The sequence below is a fragment of the Neolamprologus brichardi genome, chromosome 4, assembly GCF_056152115.1.
Source record: "Neolamprologus brichardi isolate AB-2024 chromosome 4, ASM5615211v1, whole genome shotgun sequence".
Taxonomy (NCBI): domain Eukaryota; kingdom Metazoa; phylum Chordata; class Actinopteri; order Cichliformes; family Cichlidae; genus Neolamprologus; species Neolamprologus brichardi.
Genome location: NC_142107.1, coordinates 17320326 through 17339946, shown reverse-complemented (window position 1 = coordinate 17339946; position 19621 = coordinate 17320326). Strand labels below are relative to the sequence as shown.

At 41.2% G+C, this 19621-nt stretch overlaps 1 protein-coding gene across 1 annotated transcript in view; it reads right to left on the bottom strand.

Annotated features, from left to right (window-relative positions):
* Positions 1-19621, bottom strand: part of srcin1a (SRC kinase signaling inhibitor 1a) — a 114208-nt gene that overhangs the window by 12090 nt on the left and 82497 nt on the right. The window contains exons 5-18 of the mRNA XM_087839947.1: positions 15485-15680; positions 14058-14353; positions 11653-12473; positions 11235-11336; positions 10690-10817; positions 9090-9110; positions 8265-8425; positions 5956-6131; positions 4899-5029; positions 4455-4602; positions 3225-3531; positions 2823-3084; positions 1788-1927; positions 1478-1630 (exon numbers count right to left, since the gene is read on the bottom strand). Of these exons, the coding sequence (XP_087696073.1) occupies positions 1478-1630; positions 1788-1927; positions 2823-3084; positions 3225-3531; positions 4455-4602; positions 4899-5029; positions 5956-6131; positions 8265-8425; positions 9090-9110; positions 10690-10817; positions 11235-11336; positions 11653-12473; positions 14058-14353; positions 15485-15680 (3042 nt within the window). The remainder of the gene's footprint in view (positions 1-1477; positions 1631-1787; positions 1928-2822; positions 3085-3224; positions 3532-4454; positions 4603-4898; positions 5030-5955; positions 6132-8264; positions 8426-9089; positions 9111-10689; positions 10818-11234; positions 11337-11652; positions 12474-14057; positions 14354-15484; positions 15681-19621) is intronic.

Here is a 19621-nt window from a genome sequence, read left to right as displayed (position 1 = left end):
ATATTGGATGCCCTCAGGTGGCATTCTCTGTGAATACAGTTCGCTGTGCTATCCACAGCAAACAAGCGGAAACTCTATGACGCAAAGAAGAAGCCAAATGTGAACATGATCCAAAAGAAAATGCCACAATCGTTTGGCCTAAGCTAATTTAAAATCGACTGAGGCAAAGTAGAAAACTGTTCTGTGGTCAAACAAATCAAAATTTGAAATTGGATTTGGAAAACATGGTGCCGGATCCTCTGGACTAAAGAAAAGAGAAATCATCTGGCTTGTTATCAGAGTTTTGTTCAAAAGCCCGCATCTCCGATGGTATAATGGTGCATTATTGCCATGGATTCAGCAGTTTGCACATCTGGAAAGTGTAATACTGATTTTTAACGCACCAATACTACTTATTGTGCTCTATTCAGTTTGAGCACTTAAAGCATTTTCTTACTACATGCCTCATTCCACACATATACATGTGCTTTTATCTAAGCCTAAACACTTTTTACCTAATGTTCACACACTCTTACTTTGATACTGCATTTATTTCAACAGTAAGGCTAAAAAATTTGCCTGCTTGCAGTTCAGACATTTTACAAATTGAAAATATTTGGTGCATACCACAAATGAAAATACCACAAAGAAGACCCATGGCTTCAATATTCAAGCAACTAATCTACTCAGTTCCCACATATATAAGCTTACATAGTTGCAAACATTGCCCTGTCCCAACTTCTGCTGCCATCAAATTCCAAATTCCTTTTTATTTTTACCTTAAAGTTTAAGTTTTTATTTGCATTTTATACAGTGTACCAAGTTTTTGGAACTGGTGTTGTAGTTAATAATTCTTGTGTGTGGTAGCGGGTGTAGAAGTAAAGAGATGGAAACTTAGTATGTAGATAACTCAGGGTAAGCCAAAAGGTTACCTCACAGCCTGGGGCCTCAGGGGGCCACAGGTCCAGTCTGGATGGGTGTAAACTTTTCATACTGCATGGGCTAACTAGCAGGGAAAGAGGAGCTGGCATAGAGAGCCTGTGCGGGGCTCTCTCAAATAGCTGAGGAGGAAAAAAGGAAGTTACAAACTGTCATTATCTGCAAAATAAAAACACAGCAGCAGCTGAATGATCAAACTCAATTACTGTTGAGTCTTTACTCTATTCAGTTTCAGCAGGTCATCTCTAACACAGTCCAAGCAGCTATCAGGATCCATCTGTCTGGCTGTGATCTGTGAGCCCTGGGTGATGATGTGTGTGAGTGAGCAGTATGTGATCTTTGGGCTCTCACAGTGCCAGGGGCTGGGGACATATGGCACCTGCTGCTTGAACATGTGGTAATGAGGGTGAGCATATCTGAACAGACATTGTCTGCCTGTGTGCACACAAAGACTTGCTCCAAATTGTGGACGTAACATGAATACTAAAAACATTCCTTTTGTTTTTTTTTTATGAACAACGGACTATTGGGGATATTATTAACCTTGTGTTTTCTTTACCTCCAATTCGGCAGCAATTTTCTCCCCCTCTCCCTCCTCTTTGTTTTCAGAAGCCAGTGTGGGAGGTGTTGATGAAGGACGAGGGTTTTCGGACACGGTCCTCCTCAGTTTTATGTGAGGTTTCTGTCCCTCTGTCTCTTCAGATTCAGCCTTCTAGGGCCACAAGAACAAAAAGGGGTAAGAACTTGTCCAAAGCTGGTGTGAGAAGCTTGCAATTGTGTCTGAAATATATCAATAGGGGAATTTTATGACTTGTAGATTTGAGGATTAAAACACTGGAATTGTTAAATGCACTATTTTTTTCAGTTACCTTTATGCTTTTTCCAGGAATTAGTGGCTCCCCACTGCGAGTGGTCACACCGGGAGATGAGGGGAAACTGCGTCTAGGCGGTGGAGGTGGAGGGGACTTGGAGGGTTTCTCTGTGCGATACCGAGGTACTGTCAGCTCATCTGAAAACACAGTAACATGTCATTAGAAAGAATTATTACATTATTAACACTGAATTTTAAAAACAATACCATGCCAATAAATCCAATTCAGCTTATGTATGGAGGAATAAAGGTGAGGCTTTTAAAAATATGATCACTGTATCAACTGTAAAGCTTGGTGGTGGTAGCATCATGCTCTGGAGCTGTTTTGCTTCCAGTGGTACCAGCACATTGCACAAATCCACAGCTAGAGACAACTGGGTGTTCCAACAGGAGGATGACCTCAAACGTGCATCAAAACTGGTTTTGTAGTGGATAAAACATTAAGCTTCTGGAATGGCTTTCCCAAATCTCTAAACTCAAAGAAATGGAAATTGAAAATTTGTGGACTATGCTTTTAAGCCAGGTCTGTGACAAGAAAAAAACATTTTAAATAAACTCTATCAGTTCTACCAAGAGGGGTGGCCAAATATCCAGCCAGAATTACACCATATGGTATGCTTTACATACTTGTTGATGGCTACAACAAGCATAAAGTTGAACTGCAACTTTTAACCTTTTAAAGGAAATTTAACCAAGTATTAGTGGAGTGTTTGTATATAACTGAGTATGTATATTTAATTCCTGTGTGAGGGTCAATATACATTCAAATTAAATTCTTTAAGTCATTAAAGATGTATACTCTTCAACCAATCAACCCTGGAAAAAGAACAGTTTAAAGAAACAATTAAAAGCCCCAAATTACTATAATGTAAGCACAACCGTATGTTTTTAACATGCAGTTTAATAAACTGATTACATAACAGGGATTGTTTATTGAAGAATTAAAAATTAGATTCATTAAAAAAAAAATAATTGGATGCCATGAAACAAAACTCTGATCTATCATACTAATGCAGCCTGAGCCTCATCTCACCAGAGCCACGCCTGGACCCTCCCTCTTTCCCAGAAAGCTTGTGCTGGGGCTTGTTGGCACGGTGGTCTGGGGTCGCTGCCCCACTCTGGGGGGTTTGTGTTGATGGTGTGTTGGAGGAGGGCTTAATCTGCTTGGCAGCAAAATCCAAATCTGGAATAGCCTTCATTAGTTCAGCCTGGGTCTCTTCCAACAAACGGTTGATGTCCTGAGCACTGTACTGGGTTAGACTGGCCCGCTTCTCCTCCCAGTCCCGCTCTGCTGCCTGTGAAGTTGAGAGGTGGATATGAGCAGTGTATGAACACAAAACTCTAGTCATGCCTCACTGGTTTACTGGTTTGCATCACAAAGTATTTACAGCAGATGGTGAAAAACACGTAAATAAACAACAGAAATAATCCCTACCAGTCGGACCTCCATGGACAAAGCTTTGTCAGCAGCAGCACGGCGCTCAAGCTCTTCTAGAGCTTTGCCCTTGTGAGGAACAGGAGGATGATTATCCTTGTGAAGGCCGGATGGGTTGCCATGTCCACGGCTGAGGCTGGTGTGAGGGCTCCAATTGGACAAGCTGTTGCCTCCCCCGAGATCATTGATGGCGAGCGGTGGGCTGGTGGAGATTTCAAAGTCTGCAAACTTTCGCAAGTCCTCGTTGTGCTTGGATGATGAACTAGTGAAGTCTTCTTGCTTCTTCCATACTCCCTCATTTGCTTGTCTAGCAAGGCAGAAGAAGAAATAATTAATCAACATTTTTAAATGTAACACAAACAACCAACATGTACTATACAGATCTCGAAATGAAAAGGAATTGCAAATGCTAAAAAAAGACCCCAAACACTAAACGCTGAAGGATAAAAACTTTCATTTGCCAACTTACTGCTACCCAAAAGATGAAAGAAAAGAGCAACATTAAATGAGCTCTTTTATCACTGAGATTAATTAAGCCTGAGAGTGAGGCGCTTTTTGGACACGGGGCTGATTAGGAGATAGACAATGGCACGCTGAAGGAAAAAGTCCTTCAACGTCCTCTAGTCTATACTAACCGCAAAATCAAAATTGTGACTCATGTGACTGAAAAGGACATTCATCAGTGTGACATTCAATAATGCCAATTAAGTACAACAATACAGGAAGCTTGACTACACACTTAAAGACTGCTTTTCTTCACACTTGATGGATTTAAATCACTTCTATATCTCTTAATGAACTCAGAACTCTGACTTAAAAAAGCAAATGTTTAAGCATGAAAGTTTCTGATCTGGATCAACAACATTATCTAATCGATTTTCTTGGTCAAAGGCCTCTCTCACTGCCTCATTTATGAAAATCCATAATGTTCTGCTGACACACCAGCACATAGGGGTGAAAACATTATGCCTTTGGCAGAGGTGCAAATGGAAAAACTGGGCTGACTGGAATTGATTACAAGTGGATACAGGTCAGCCAGTGTTCGGCATGTTTAAACAGCTTTCAGATCATATTTAAGAGCTTAAGAATTTACTGGACAAGTGCTTCCTTGTCAGTATTTAAAGGGTTATTAAAATCTCAAACTCAGTATAAAGACAGCTATTAGACTTTAATGTTGTTTTTTTAGTGGAATACAAACAACCAAGTAGGTATTGTTGTGCTAGGTCATACTTGCGCATGGTAGCAAGGGTATCAGTTATAGTCTTGCATCGTTTTAACAGGGCATCAAGTCTGTGTGGCTCTTCCTTCAGGAACTTGACAGCTTCCACCTCCACCCGGAGCACCACCCGCATCTTGCTCTGCAGACCTGGGAATTGATCTTTAGGAGAAAGCAACAGATTAAAACAGGGAGCCAACTGTAATCAGTTGGCTCCCTGTCCAAAATGTTTTGTGGTAGAAAACCATAACCTTTTTCAATTTAGGTAAATGGTCACTGAGTACATTGAGATAATGAGTAATCTGAGGGTGATTAAGTGCTACAGATTGGCTGTTCATGACTACAAGTTAGTCAGTGCATTGATGAGTAACTAGGGTGTTATAAATTGTCTGCCAGCATGAAGGCCTGTGTTTTCCTTTTGGCGCCAGTGTACAGTGAAATCCACCAGAATGACTCACTTTTCAACTCCGTGAGTGTTTCTCCCAGCTTTCTCAGAAGAGTGGCCTTCTCCTCCAGCTCCTGCACTGTCACCAGCTTGTGGTTGACAGACGACTCCTTCTGGATCTCCTCCACTGACTTCTCCAGGTCGCTGAGATGGAACAGACAGAAGGCTGAACACCAGGGATTCCTCCGCCACACTTAGATTCGACTGAATATTTATCTCAAAATCGTGATATTCAAGTTTCAGCCATGCTTTTGCCAATAAACTGTCTCTCAATCAACTGGGAACTAGATCAACAGTTTGGGCAAGCTGAACTGGACGAGGTACAGATTAGTTTTCGAAAGTTTCATGCAGCAACTGAGGTAAGAAACTTTTAAAATAGCTATATAATATGATGCCTTCAAGAAAACGTAAACTACGCAAATATAAATTCGTTAAGCGCTAATGTTGAGTTGATCTAGTCTGGTCCTCAAGACATATGATGAATAAAAATTCAGTGTATAATTAATCAAAATAATTGGCTGCCACTAGCCAGGAAAAGTACCAGACATCGATTAGCAGGGATCATCTAACAGTTCAACTAATTATTCTGAAATCCAAGTGCAGAAACGAGTGACATTCAATAAGTCTTCTTCGACTCACAAAGCGATCCAGCAAATTTCCACATACAAGACTGAAGCAGGTTATCTGATTATTAAATCTCAAGGTAGCTCTTTGCTCTCATTTTGCAGTCAGTTTAATTAGTTGTTGAACAGTCGTGTACCTCAGATCTTAATAAGCATCTTGCTCTGTGCCGGGCTTAATTATAGCGACAGCTTTATCCTATCAGTGTGTCGTAAAAGAGACATGAATTTTGCTATGTCTGATATAATTATAAAATACAAGTTAAAACACATCTTAAACTACACAAATGTCAACCAGTATATTCACCTACAGCACAGATTGCTTTCATAGATTCTTCTATATTTGGAAACCCCCTTTTTTTTAAATTATCACTGGTTTCTATCATCAAGCGTGTACTGCTCAACAACTGTTATACACTGCCAAGAAACAAATCGTGTACTGTAACTGACTGGAGTTGCTGGATGATGAGCTCCTCCTCGTTGAGATATTTGAGTCTTTCTTCCTCCACCAGGAGGCGCTGCCTCTGGAGAGGATCCTCCTGTTTCCTCAGGGCGTCAGTCACGCGCACATTCAGCTCCGCCCCTGTCCGCTTCAGCAGCGTTCGCACTGAATCCTGGTTCTCTAGCTGCATGAAAAAAAAGCCACACGTTAAAAAACAACATCACAGAAATACACATACGCTCAGCAAATATTTGGAAATTAGCTGTGGGAATGTTAGCCTTCTTGGTCTTTGGAGCATTGCTTGCTGGCGTTATGAAAGCTGCTATTTCATTTATCACAAAATAATATCACATTAAGGAGGAGAACTGGAGCTGACTAAGGCTTTACGATGAAAACTTCAGCGATTTGCAACAACTGCACACCTTTTTCTACCTTGTCCTTGAGGGGTCAGGTTCTCTGGCATCTTTACTCCATGACCTTCCACATGAGAAGAACACTTAACTCTGTCCTTTAATGTATATTAACTTTCCAGTCAATACTAGTGAGTTTTAGCCTTCATGATGTAATGAACAATATGTTCTTGAAACCACTGTGAGATGCAGCCAATACGTATTTGCATTAGCATGTGCACACAATATTGTTCTAAACACAGAAGGCTGAAATACCCTGAGGAAAACAGATGCACCAAGCATGAACTCCACTTGCTTTCAGTGTTATGAAAGGAATATTCTACAGGACTATGCATGTAACACAACTCCCCGAGATGAAATCACCTAGTGAGCAAGAAAAAATGAATAATTGATTATTCTTTTGTTCCAGGAAGTGAAGCAAGACAACAATATCGCTAACATTTATAATTACCCAGTATTCCCTGATATACTGCCAGCAGCAGTGATGTAGATGCATGAGGCCAAAAGCAAGGAGTACTGTAACACATTAAAGAAAAATGTTTAATGCATCTAGAGAAATAGCATGCTCTGCTGCCTCTGTCTTGCTCAGTTGCCAGTCTCTACTTTACCCTCTTGCATAATTCATTCACATGTAAAATTAAAGCTGTTGGCCATCAGCACGGGTGGCAATATAGGCCCAGGTGCAGAGGTCACACTTGGGCACACTGACATGCGAACAGCAAACTGTTCTCTCTTCGGTGCATCACAACCATTGATGTTTGGCTCGCCATCTCACTGTTTCGCTAGTTGAAAGCAGCCTTGCAACTGCTCTTACGGAACAAATAAAAGCACTACATGCCTATCATCTCTCACTTCCATTACTCAATTTTTCACTCCTTTTCCTGCAAGAAACTTCACTCCTCTGAAAGTGAGAGCATTTATCTCATCTCTTTCTAATTCCTCCTGCAGTAACCATGGCACCACTTCAAGCGGAGGTAAATGAAACGCAGACAGAAAGGACTTAATTTCCACTTTTTGGTTAACTCTTCTTGTGGCTTTCTGTCTAATTCTGCATCTATCTCGACAGGTCTAAGGAGCGAAACGGAAAAGGATGCTCCAAACAAATGCTACTAGCACATCATTCACGCTGATCAAGATAATGCCAGTTCGCTTCAGTAAAAAATGGGTTTATCTCAACCCAGAAACAGTGTCCTGGTTTCTCTAAATAATCTACTCAGCATGCTGTCAACACTCTTCCTAAGGACTACTTCTTCAGTAGAAACTTGTTAATAACAACTGCTCACAAGACTGTGTAATATGCAGAGTCATCAGTAAAGTATCTCAGGCGAGGCATGCTGCTGCTGATTTTTTTAGAGCGTACATTTGCAAAGCCTTGAGCAACACACACAAATACAAATAACCATTTGCATGTCATTAGGGTAGAGGTGGGGGTGTTAATAATTGTTCACCTTTTACAATTTGTTTTGATGAGTTATACCACTGTCACAGTGAATTTACATTTCAAAATATCGCATTAATATCAGATGTCTGTTTCTTTTTATCCTTATTACATATTTATATGTATTTGTTTTCTGTTGTGCAATAACAACAATGTAACTAACAAAACAGATGAAAGAAAACATTATTGTCCTCCATAGGGAGGAGGACTAGATATGTCCAGATAAATTTTATGTAGTTCTTACATAGTGGCATTCAGTACACAACCACAGAGAGCTCGGTTCACAAACACAGAGTGCCATTGGCAGCTACGATAATCTTTTAGATGAGACAGGAAACATTAAATATAAACTCGAATATCAAAGGTATATTTAGGAAAACAAACGGTGTTTGTAGAGCTAGACAATAACCAGTTTTCTAATCTGAAAGGACAAACCAATTAAAAACGTTTAATCGTGGATATTAAATACCTGGATCTTGCGTAGCTGGTTGAGCTGTTTGCGCAGGTCGCTGGCGTTTTGCTGCAGACCGTGAAGATGGAGCTGCATCTGCAAGCGACCAACGCTGTTCACCTGGATTGAGTTAGAAGGTGGCGGCGGCATCAGAGCTAGAGGTGCCGACGGTGTATTTGCTGCCAATCACAGAGCAGGAAACGGGGGTCACCGGGAGGTCGTTGGGAAACAAAGCGGTTAGTTTGTTGGGTTATGCTCCGGTGAGAGTTGCAGCCAGCCAGCATCACACAGTAAAACAATAACACAAATACACACTTGCCATAAAGGCCAAAAAAATTACATATACAGAAACTCTGGGCGCACACACACACAGAGGATATAGTGTGTGAATACAAAAAAGTCCCATATTCACAAAACTCTAATTGCCCAGTGGGAGAAATATGAGCTCATGCTATTAGTAACCCATAGAGAAGTGCAATTAGTCTATTCAGCAGTGACACACAGGGATAACCATGCTCTTATCTGAACATAGGCCTTTGTGAGTATGGCCATTGACCCACCAGATATTCTACCACATATTCACACACCCTCACAAAGGAGTTTTCCACTGTGTGCCAAAACAAACCTCTGAAATTCGCAAAGGAATAACCAAGCAGAAATTTAAAAAGTAGAAACAGAGACAGAACGAGGGGAGTCTGCGTTCTGGGAAACCAACCAGGAGATAAATAGGAGAATATACACTGCCAGCTACCCAGCAACACCACACACCCATACAGAGGTCAGGGAGCAATGAGAAATGTCTGGAAGGAGTAAAATGGTGATAGAGTAGGAGATGGAAACTACCTTTCTTCTTCTGTCGTCCGGCTGGAATATAGAAAGAGTGAGGCAGTTACCAAGAAATTAATGAGTAGCAGAGAGACAAAGAGGGAGAGGAAAGTTTAGATTTACAGAATGGTGATCCCGGAGAACATTTTATTGACTATAGCAGAGACAATGGCTGTGGTGATGGCATAAGTCTTCTGGCAGTGATCCAATGCATGAGGAAGCTTCAAAGACAACAGGGTTATAAAATTATGGAAAGAGAGGGATGACTGTACAGTATCAAAGGGATGCATCCAGTATACCTATCGGGGTACAAAAGCTGAAAAGCTCCTGTCAGTATTTAACAAATTCTATGATTAAATATTTGTTTCTTATAGAGAATAGCTGATATTTTGAAAAATACCTTTGAATACAAAATTGAATTTACATGCCGCCAGCAGAGACAGTCACAAGTGAAGGAATAAACCTTCCAGAGACTTCAAAGCTGTCTTATTTTCTCTTTCTGGAGGTTATGTTTACAATTTGGCATCTCAGTTTATTTAACACATTTCACGAGCTGTCACCAGGTATATTTTTCAATCTCTGACAGATCCGTGCTAGCATTTCGCCTCCGCTTTCCTGTATTTGTACTTTGCAAAAAAAAAAACTTTGCGGTACAATCTCAAAAGAACCAAAGAGTAATTTTCTCATCTGACCGAGCTTTAACAATTCTATTAACCCGAATTGATGCTTGATTTGATGCTTAATTTTGATTATCAAATGATATATTAGACATTTTAAATGAAACTCTTCCACTTAAGAAGCGACAGAAAAGCAAAGACAGTCAAAGAGAAAAAGAAAAAAGAACTATGAATGAGGTGGAAATGTAATGTCTCAGAGAGTGTCCAAAGGGGCTTTAACACTGAACTCACTTGGTTCAGTTAAAATAAACACTGGCAAGTTTTCCTGCTTAATGCAGTTAGTTTTGGATAGCTAGAAGAAAAACTGTCCATGAGAATTATTATGACTTCATAAGCTAAATCTGCTGTTACATTTGCAATGCTTATAATAAAAAATGCACAGCCAGTGTAGGATCGCTATTTACGATACATGGAAGTATTACCATATAACCTATCATACCACTGATTTATTAAAGATATTTCATCTGACTCAGTGTATTATGCACTATATTTGGCCCATTAACATGTCAATATACATTCCCACTAGAGCAAAAATGAAATAAAATTCTTTGAATTCTGCTTGGGACAGGACACTATTACTGTATATGTAGATAAACATGTTTAAGTTCCAGGGTCAGACTGTATAACTACATATTCACATGCAGTTTGATAGCTAACACATTGTTTGAACACTGCTGGAGTAGAACTAAAAGTTCCAAACAAACAATTACCAATGCTACATTTCTTAACTTAACCTCTTATCCGCCCTCTTGTAAGAAAGTTACCAAGTTGGCATATATTAGTCTTAAACCAGGAAGTCACCGCCATTGCTAGTTTGTGTACATTCGGGTGCGTGCACAGGGAGCAGGGAAATCGAGCCATAAAAGTATTCTAAACAGCACAGGAAAGGAAGTGTTAGTAACGGTTGGGTTCACAGGTAACAATTACGCTGCTTTACTCACTTCCAGTGGCGGAGCCATCACTGTTGGTTTCGGTCTTCTCGCTGGAAGAGAAAGGTAATGGCCGTGAAAACTCCGTCCCTTGGTCTGGAGGGCAGCCCGCCATCATGCAGAGACGCAGCAGGCCACATCTGAGGATCAACGGCCACAGGGCAAGGCAATTACAGTGCTAACACTAGAAGCACCACTGCTGGATACTATCAGACTGATTACATTAACAAGTTGTCACCTTTTTAATGAAGTCTACATATGTGAGAGTAAAGTGCCCTGATAACAATGGTCAGTGTAAGGAATCAAAATCTGCTGAAAGACTCTAGGAGATGTCTGTATTTATCAGTGCACTGATCAGCATTGTGCCCTGTGGCTAATGTTTAGTGCTCTGAATTTGTGCTGTGCTCACACGAGGTAATGCACCACTTCACAGCTATGGAGCTTATAATGGCTCTCATAATAGATAATAATCCTGTCGATCATCCTGTTTTTGTGTCCAAACTAATGCTGTATCTGTGACTTTCAGAGGGTTAATGGGCTGTAATGGAGAGTCTTACGTGCTGTCACTGTCTGGTGCTCTGGTCAGCACACTCTGGACGAGCCCAGTCAGACTGGCTATCTGCTTCTCCATGGCCTCCATACGCTCCAGGCGATGATCCCTGCGAAAATAACAAACAGCACATCTGTGAAACAAAACCCTGAACTCAACACAAACGAAGAGCTGAAAAAACACTTGGAATTCTTTGCAAACAGAAAAATATTTGTTCTTAGGGGTGTGAAATATGCAAATTTGAATAGGAGATTGTTAAACATGAATTAATAATATCTGTAAAAGTTTATCAGGCAGAGAAAATATGTAACTTTGAGGGTTTTGTTTTTGTTTGTTTGCTTTTTTCCCTGATGCACACTGCATCCGAAGATACAATAAAATACACGAATAAAAACAGGAAAACATTCACACTGATTCTTACTGACCTGCTACTGTCAGAATCTTGCCCAGATAACGAAGACCCAAAACCAGATGTGGTGCGGCTGCCCTCTCCAGGTCCAGCTGTTATACACAGAGGATCAGAACCGGAGCTGGGCCTGGATTTCGGGCTCTCCACAAACACAGAAGAAGAGGCAGAGTCCTTGCGGAAACTCTGTCTGACAGGTGAGGCTCTGGGTGTGCTGGAATAAGAGTCCCTGTCCCTCAGCTGCATGTCAGGGATTTTCTGTGGGGATGACGGTGGCATGCGAAATCCCATGCCCAGAGTGGCAGAAGAGTATGTGTCTGAGTATAGTGAACCTCCAGGCTTGTAGAGCGAGTCTTCCAGTTCTCCCTGGAGAGCAGCAGCTGAGTAGGTGCTGAGGGAGCGCACAGAGCCACGTCGGTACAGGCCAGCGGAAACAGGGAAGCTAAAGGGGTCTCCGATCGCAGCTAATGACTGGGTGGAGGCGATGCTGAGGCGGCCTTCGTGCATCAAGCTGTAGGGATCGGCATATAGCCCCTCATTTTTCATCAGTGCCATGTTTTTAGCAGAAACCTCTTCATCAGGCTTGACATCGCGGCGCTCCAGGATGGCACTAGGTGAAGGGGACAGACCTGCGTTGGCACCATGGCCGGCTGAGGGATGGTGTGGGTGTCGGGGCTGATCATGTTGGGGATGGGATCCACCGAAGGATGGAGCACGGCCCCCGCTGTAGGAGAGGCGTGAGCGAGAAGGAGACCCAGAGGATGCTGAGGCGGTGGAGGAAGGAAGGGTATTTAGGCGGCGAGTTGGGGAGGAGTCGCGGGAAGAGTAGACCATTTCCCTCTGAAATGAACAAAGAGGGATGAGAGTTACCATGGAGACCAACAGATGAGTGTACTGTGATTCCCATGCTTATAATGACTGTGACTATGACTTGGATCTGGCTGACAGCAGACAAGGTGTCAGGATCTGCAGATGCCAAAATATGATGATAAATTTGTTAAATAACGAGACAAATTATTGGTCCGATGGAAGAGATCAGAGATGCTGCCTGTGATTTTGTTTATTAGACTAATGATAAAAGGAATAAAATTGATTGTGTCTACTCAAAATGGAAATAATCTGCAAGGCAACACAAGACCATGTAGTCTTAAATCTGTATCTTTATCTACAGCAGGATGATAACATGATGCAAAAGCTCATTCAACCTGAAAAGCTCTGAACGTTTCTTCACTGAGCTCTTCTTCCCTGCCTTTTGTCTAGTATATTATTGTTAAACATGCCCCAGTGCTATCTTTCACTTCACCTCTGGCTGTGTTCCCCTGCTGCTAATTTAGTCCTGTTGTGATTTTTCTAATTTCTGAACCTTTTAAATGTCAAATAGTCTGCTTTTCCTAGTCGCATATCTACTTTTCTAACTTAAGTCATTCGTGTTTTCATTCATTCTCAGCATCATAGCAAACAGTTTATTGCAGAGAATATATTAGACAAAGACAGAGTAATATATGATGTTTAGCCTTTGTAACCAGGGATAAATTCATTTATATACACTGAAAAACCATGGCATTAAAACTAAGCCAAACCCTGTATTTCCTGACCAGTTGACAAGTGGTTTCTGATTTTCAGTGGAAGAAACTGGATGTACCAAGAATCGCAAACACTACCTAACCACTGACAGGTACTGAAACTTTAAAAAGTGCAGTAAAAACTACCTCCAGCCTGCAAGATTGGGGCTTTAGCAATTGATTTCACAGTGACTGTGAACAACCACTGGCAACCACTCAAGGAATACTTATTTTTCCTAATCAACTGTTGCCAACTGGTTGCCAGGTTGTCACCAGCTGGTCTTTAGGCCTGTGTGGCTACTTGTTGATGTTTTTGTGGTGTACACTCGTTGGCCACCCCTTCCCCATGTACAAGCACAGTACATGCACTGAAATCATTTTTCATTCTCTGTGTGCATGGTTAACAAGAGTTGTATTCTTAGTATTTTGTGAATAATGCAGATTGTAAGCATAGTTTTGTATAAAAAAACTAAAAAAGGATCTCCCTCAGGCTCCCTTGATCTTTACTGAAGCAGAAATAGCTTTGAATGTTAAAATATGCTCATTTCACACAGGAACATTGTTCTCTGGTGTCTGCACAGCAACAGATGGCCTACTTGAAGATAAGAAAATACATTTCCAGGAGGAATACCTGTTAAATTACTAACCTGAATATACTGTAATAGCCTGTAATAGTCAAAGTAACCACTGAAATAATAAAAATAATAAAAGAAGGCACTATTACCTTACCAAAAAGGCACCCCATTATAGTTTTCATTGACAGTTCAGTTGTCAAACTTGCCAGAGATCAGACAAGAATTTTGTTCTGTGAAATAGCAGAAAACAGGCTGGCCTTTTCACCTCCCATCTCCATTCTGCTTACCCTCAAGTCCCCGTTGGCCAGGTGTGCGGCAGCGGGATAAGAAGCATAGATGGGTTCTTTGCGGTAAATCTTGATGATGCTGCGATCCTGAATGTCTCTGACATCCTCCAGCTCGTAGAAGACATTACGGGCCTCGTCCTTGATCAGGATGGCTGTGTTGGGTGACTTCAGCATACCTGCTGTCAACTTCTGAGGGAACATGTGCACAATGAGAGCATGCAGCGTATCCAGGCTGGTGAGCTCATGGGTGATGTGCACCCGACGCGTCTCATCTCCATATTGCAGAAACAGCACGCCTAAAAGAAAGCGATGAAGGAGAAGGTGGCTGAGTCAGAAGATGCTGGCTTTAGTGGATGGAGAGAACTAGCAGAGACATTTTGTTGGCTGCAGCTGAAATGATACAAATGTTCTGACTCTTTTTTATACGAAATCTAGATAACTTTTCTCATCAGATATCAGCATGACTAATAGCTAAATGAGTACCAAACCCACTCTTATTTTCTTAATGTTTGATTAGGATTGTGAGAGATAGTTGAGAATTCACAGATAATGCACAAAGATGCATGCACAGGCTGAATTTCTTGCAAGGTTTTCTTTTTGAGTATTAGTTGCCCCACCTATGAATAATTAAACTCCAAAACATCCCAACTTCATAAAAAGCTTTCAGCAGATTCTGCAACGATCATATAAATAAAGATGTGTTTGACACCTGACTAACCTGAAAATTCATCTTCATACACCATGGGACAAACAAAAAGTCATACACCATGGGACAAACAAAAAAGAACAAACAAAGCAAAGAAAGACCAAGAGTTAAAAGTCAGGCAAAATTAAGTGTCAGTTAATACTGCAGACAAATTGGGAAGAGAAGAAAACAAAGACAGTAGTTAGTGTAGAGACAGGGGAGACAGGCAAGCCTGCTGTGCCACTTTTGCTTGCCCTAATCAGGTATAGCTCTTTAATTTTACACTCACTTCTTTTACCTGCGCAAGGTAACTCCACACCTTGCTCTTCATGAATCTGCACCACCTTCACATTAATCCTCTCTACACTCCCAAGGCCCTTTTGTTGTAAAACTGTCCTTGAATGTTCTGCTTGCACACAAGGATATACTTAATCCAGTACAGTATGAACTCTGTTACAGTTAAATGAAATGTCACTAAAATACCTATCCTAAGAAAAAAAATCTCTGTTTTTTATTCCATTCTAAAAACTACAAGACATTTTTGAACTCACAGGTCATACTTTATCAGGTTTGAGTGTTCTGTACATTTTTATAGCAGGTCAATTACACTAAAGACTGTAAATTCGGGTGTGAATAAAACACAATTCCTTCAATTCATTGTAAGCACAGTGGTTCCCTTCACCAGCTACATGAGGTAAAGAGAAAGCTGCCTTGAGTCCAGCTGGTATGCGGTGATTTTAACCTGGAGATCGTAGCTTATTCTGGCTGGCTGAGCGGGACAGCGGCAGACTCTGGCGAAATCGGTTCATCCGGTTAAATCCAATGGGGATGTCGGCTTCTGACATAGTCTCCAAGGATTCAGCGGAGGCAAAAGAGAGCTTGGCAGCCTGGTCGGCGAGACCAGACTGGGTAGACTGGGAGTGGCGTGGACTGCGGCTCTACAGAGAGAAAAGGGACAGATTAATTGACTGTGAAGTGAAACTGAAGTGGAAAGAATGGATTGGACGGGGCTAGTGGTGTAAGAACAACTTGAAAACAGAAAGCAGGCACACAGTGAGACACCACACAATGAAACACCTAACAAGATTATTGAAGCCCTGACAATGGTTAAGCTAGCAGCCATTTACAAAGAATTACTGGCGTCACAGTCTCTGACATTAGTTGAATGGTGCAGCAACAAAACATTATATAGCTGTACTCAGTTGGCACAGAATGCCAGGACATCAGCCTTTATGAATCACTTGTAAGGAGACGTATTAAGCAGAAACTCAGAAAAAGTTAGTGAGACTTTGCACACCTCCCACACGCTTTCATCCAAACTTGTCCGTTTGCAGCTACGAACTTTAAATGAATGCTTGTGGGATGGGAGGAGAAGCTCATGCAAATCCCAGGCTGTCACTGTGGGTTTATCCTGCTGGCCTTTGCCCAGGCGTCTCTCACTGAAAGACTGTTAGCGCAGCTGGGGCTGAGCTCACTGAACTGTCTCTCTGATCCCCCACCGCTGCAGAGTCTCCTCCAGCTCAGAGGCTGCTGTAATGAGCTCCCAGAATGCTGTCTGCTCATTGTTTGGACGGCAAAAGCAAATGCATCTTTGGCCACAGCACAGGAGCCATTCCTGTCTCATCCTCCTTGAACCACGAGCACAACAGTCGTTGTGCTCGTTTAGAACAGTCCTTTCTAAGAATTCCCCTGTCTTCCTTTCGCTGCCTAAGTCAAGCAGCAGCATGGATCTACTGCTCCTTCCATTAATGTGGTATTTAATTAATGGGATACTGACAGAAGCAATATGGAGGGCCATATCTGCGCTCATTAAGTCTCAGCAGTGGGCTGTTTGAATTCATTCATAAACACACAACACTGCACAGAATACACAATCACTGTACATCCATTTATGGTTTTGTTAATTGGGTAATAAGCCAGGAAAGCATGCTGAACAAGAAATGAAAGATGCAAACAGAGAATACTTTCAATATGGATTTTTTTTCAAAATAATCAATTAACTACTTAATCAGTAAAATGAAAAAATAGCAGGGAAGAAATCCATCTCAATATCCCAGACAGAGAATTTCAAAAGGGTGGGTTTTGTTTTTACCAAAAGGCAGCGTGTGACAGTATACTGTCACAGTGGGCAAAATGAATGTAGCACAAGATTAATTTTTTTTAGCCTTGCAGGTGGCACAGTTCAATGGATGGCAATGTCACCCTGTCAGATAGTCGATCGACCACCTCGGTGCATACTCAGCTTTAAGATCGATTGCTACAGAATTCTGCACCGACGATCATAGTTCAATTTGTCCAACACTTCCAAGTGAACACCAGCCTAGCTTTAGCTTTAGTAGATATCCTTAATATGTAGATGCAAATGATAATAAACGCTGCAGTACTCATGCAACTCAATGAGATAAATCTTTTTTACTTATTAAACTTCTGGGAATCGAGTAATTATTCCAGTAGGGAATGGAATAACCAAACAGCAATATATGGGACCTTATATCATGTTAGGTACTGCAGTCATTGGTAATTTGGTCTTTTAATTAGCTGCTGCATGCATTCACGTGTATGTTTACAAGACAAGTTACAAACCTGCAGCAAGACTAAAAATCCCAACAACCGTTTTTTAATAATGTAACCTTACATTCCTTTTGCCGCCATCATACATAATTCAATCATACACAGTGAACCAAACCAGTGATGGTAGCGGCAGACAGTGTCTGAGCGCACTGAGAAACTGCGATGCTGACAGATAACCCACACCATGTTTTCTAATAGGGTCATTTATCTAAGCTGTGACCACACCGAGGAACACAGCCAACAGCATCACAGAGGAGAAGCCCACACTGTAGCTTGCCTCATTCTGGCCAGACCATCCTACATAGGGACATTAAGGGGTGAGGAGGGTTGGGGGATCAAAATAAACCCTGGAGATTTTATTTACGTTTCCACTGTTTTAGGAAGCAAAAGTTATGATTGAAATGTCGAAACGTGCTTTCGGTGTTATACAAGCTGTTTGATGTGAGTCTAAGAAGCTATGATTAGCAGACTGGCAACACTGGTGAACAGTCATCCCAGCTCTGAGGTAACAGCAGTATAATTCTTGGGCTTCGTGCATTTGCCAGACTACTATGTAGGCTGGAGTTATTTATACATGACCTTACGTCAAAATAGGCAAAATAACCAGTTGTAATTTTTACACTTTACAGGCTAAACAGTAAAAAGGTTACTTACTGAGCTAAAAGAAGCATTTGATGATACATCTATGAGATATGTGTATTAATACTCAAGACCTTTTGGCCAAAGACAAAGCAATAGTGAATATTCTCTACAGAATAAAAACACTTTAATCTGAGCCTGTTAAGACAGTTTACTTTTAAGGCACAAAAAGAGAACACCTAATTTGATACTGATGGTGAAGGAAAGTTCATAACTGGGACCCAAAAACCAAAAGACTGATTTGTAGATTTTCGTTACTTTTTAGAACGAACCAGCGTAGTGAGGTGTGCTACTGATAGTGCTAGACTATTTGTAGACTACACTTGACGTTCTAAATGCCAATAAAGAAGGAGGATGATAAAAAGCAGTTTTTGGACAAATTCAGGTGTTTAGCCAACACAGAACAGGTGCTGAACCAGCCGTCTAAATGAAATATTACTCAGTAAAAGTAACACCCGGGAGCTGATTTGGCAAAGAAATGCAGCTTTTTCTATGAATGGGAATATGAGCAACTCTGAACTACAGCTTGACTCATTCTAGCTGTCCTTGTTAGAAATTAATTTTAAAGCGAAATAACCCACTGAGCTTTCTAGGAAAAGGAAATGGGAGAGTATGATCCTGTATGTCTGAACTAGCTTACCTGTCATGTTTTTAAACCCAAATTTACCTCCTTATTCACGCTGCATTCTCTCCGCAACTCCTTTCAACATGCTGCAAAAACAAGACAATGAAATCCCCATGTATGACTGGGTGTAAGATTACTGCAGCTGTTGTTACATGTGGTTTTACTCAGATCGTCTTATTACAACAGTCCCCAAACATTGACTTCCATATTGGTGGTTTATGTGATATGTAAACTGAAAATGTCTCACTGCGGTAATTTTGCATTGTAAATAATATATGTGAATGCACCATCTGGTCATGCATCTGGTGCTGCTAGAAATGCCAGCGTTACATCACGGTGTTCACAGCCTTTGAGGAAAACTGGTTTAACCTCCTCATTTTTCCTCCACACCCTCCCACCTTCCACCCCCTTCCCTACACCTCAACCTTTTCTTTTAGACTTTTTCCAACAGCACTCAATTACTGTTGCAATCTCCACACTGCTATAAGGGCATGGCAGAAGAGAGGAACAAGAGGAGAACAGGATGATCTTACATGTGAATAGAGTGGAAAGTGGGACAGGGCAACCTAAGGCTACAAACTGCATTAAACTCATTGCAACCTCCCACCATGTCTTTTCTTGTTTCTTGCTTGTAGACGCTAGCATGAGTGCATACACACAGACACACACACACAACGGTCTACTCTGCTTTAAGGTCAAAAGCCTTGTAGCCTTGGTATATGGCTTTCTATGTTTGGGGGAGCATTTCTCATCAAACTCCATCTTGTACTTCAGGGTCGTCTTATTTAGACTGCAAACTAGTTGTCAGATTTTTTATCTCTTCTTCGATAAAAATGGTGAACTTCACTTCAGCCACAGAATGTTTTAATCAGGCATACTGTAATTATACTTCTGGGGCAATCAAAAAATGAATGCATCTGCAAAGTGTTAAGTTATCTCTCTGTGAAGATTACATTTAATTTAAACCCTGAACTTGTTTTCTGATATGGTGCTCAGTTTGAGGTGGTTGATGCCTGATTAACTAACTGCCTGAAGGTTCAGTGA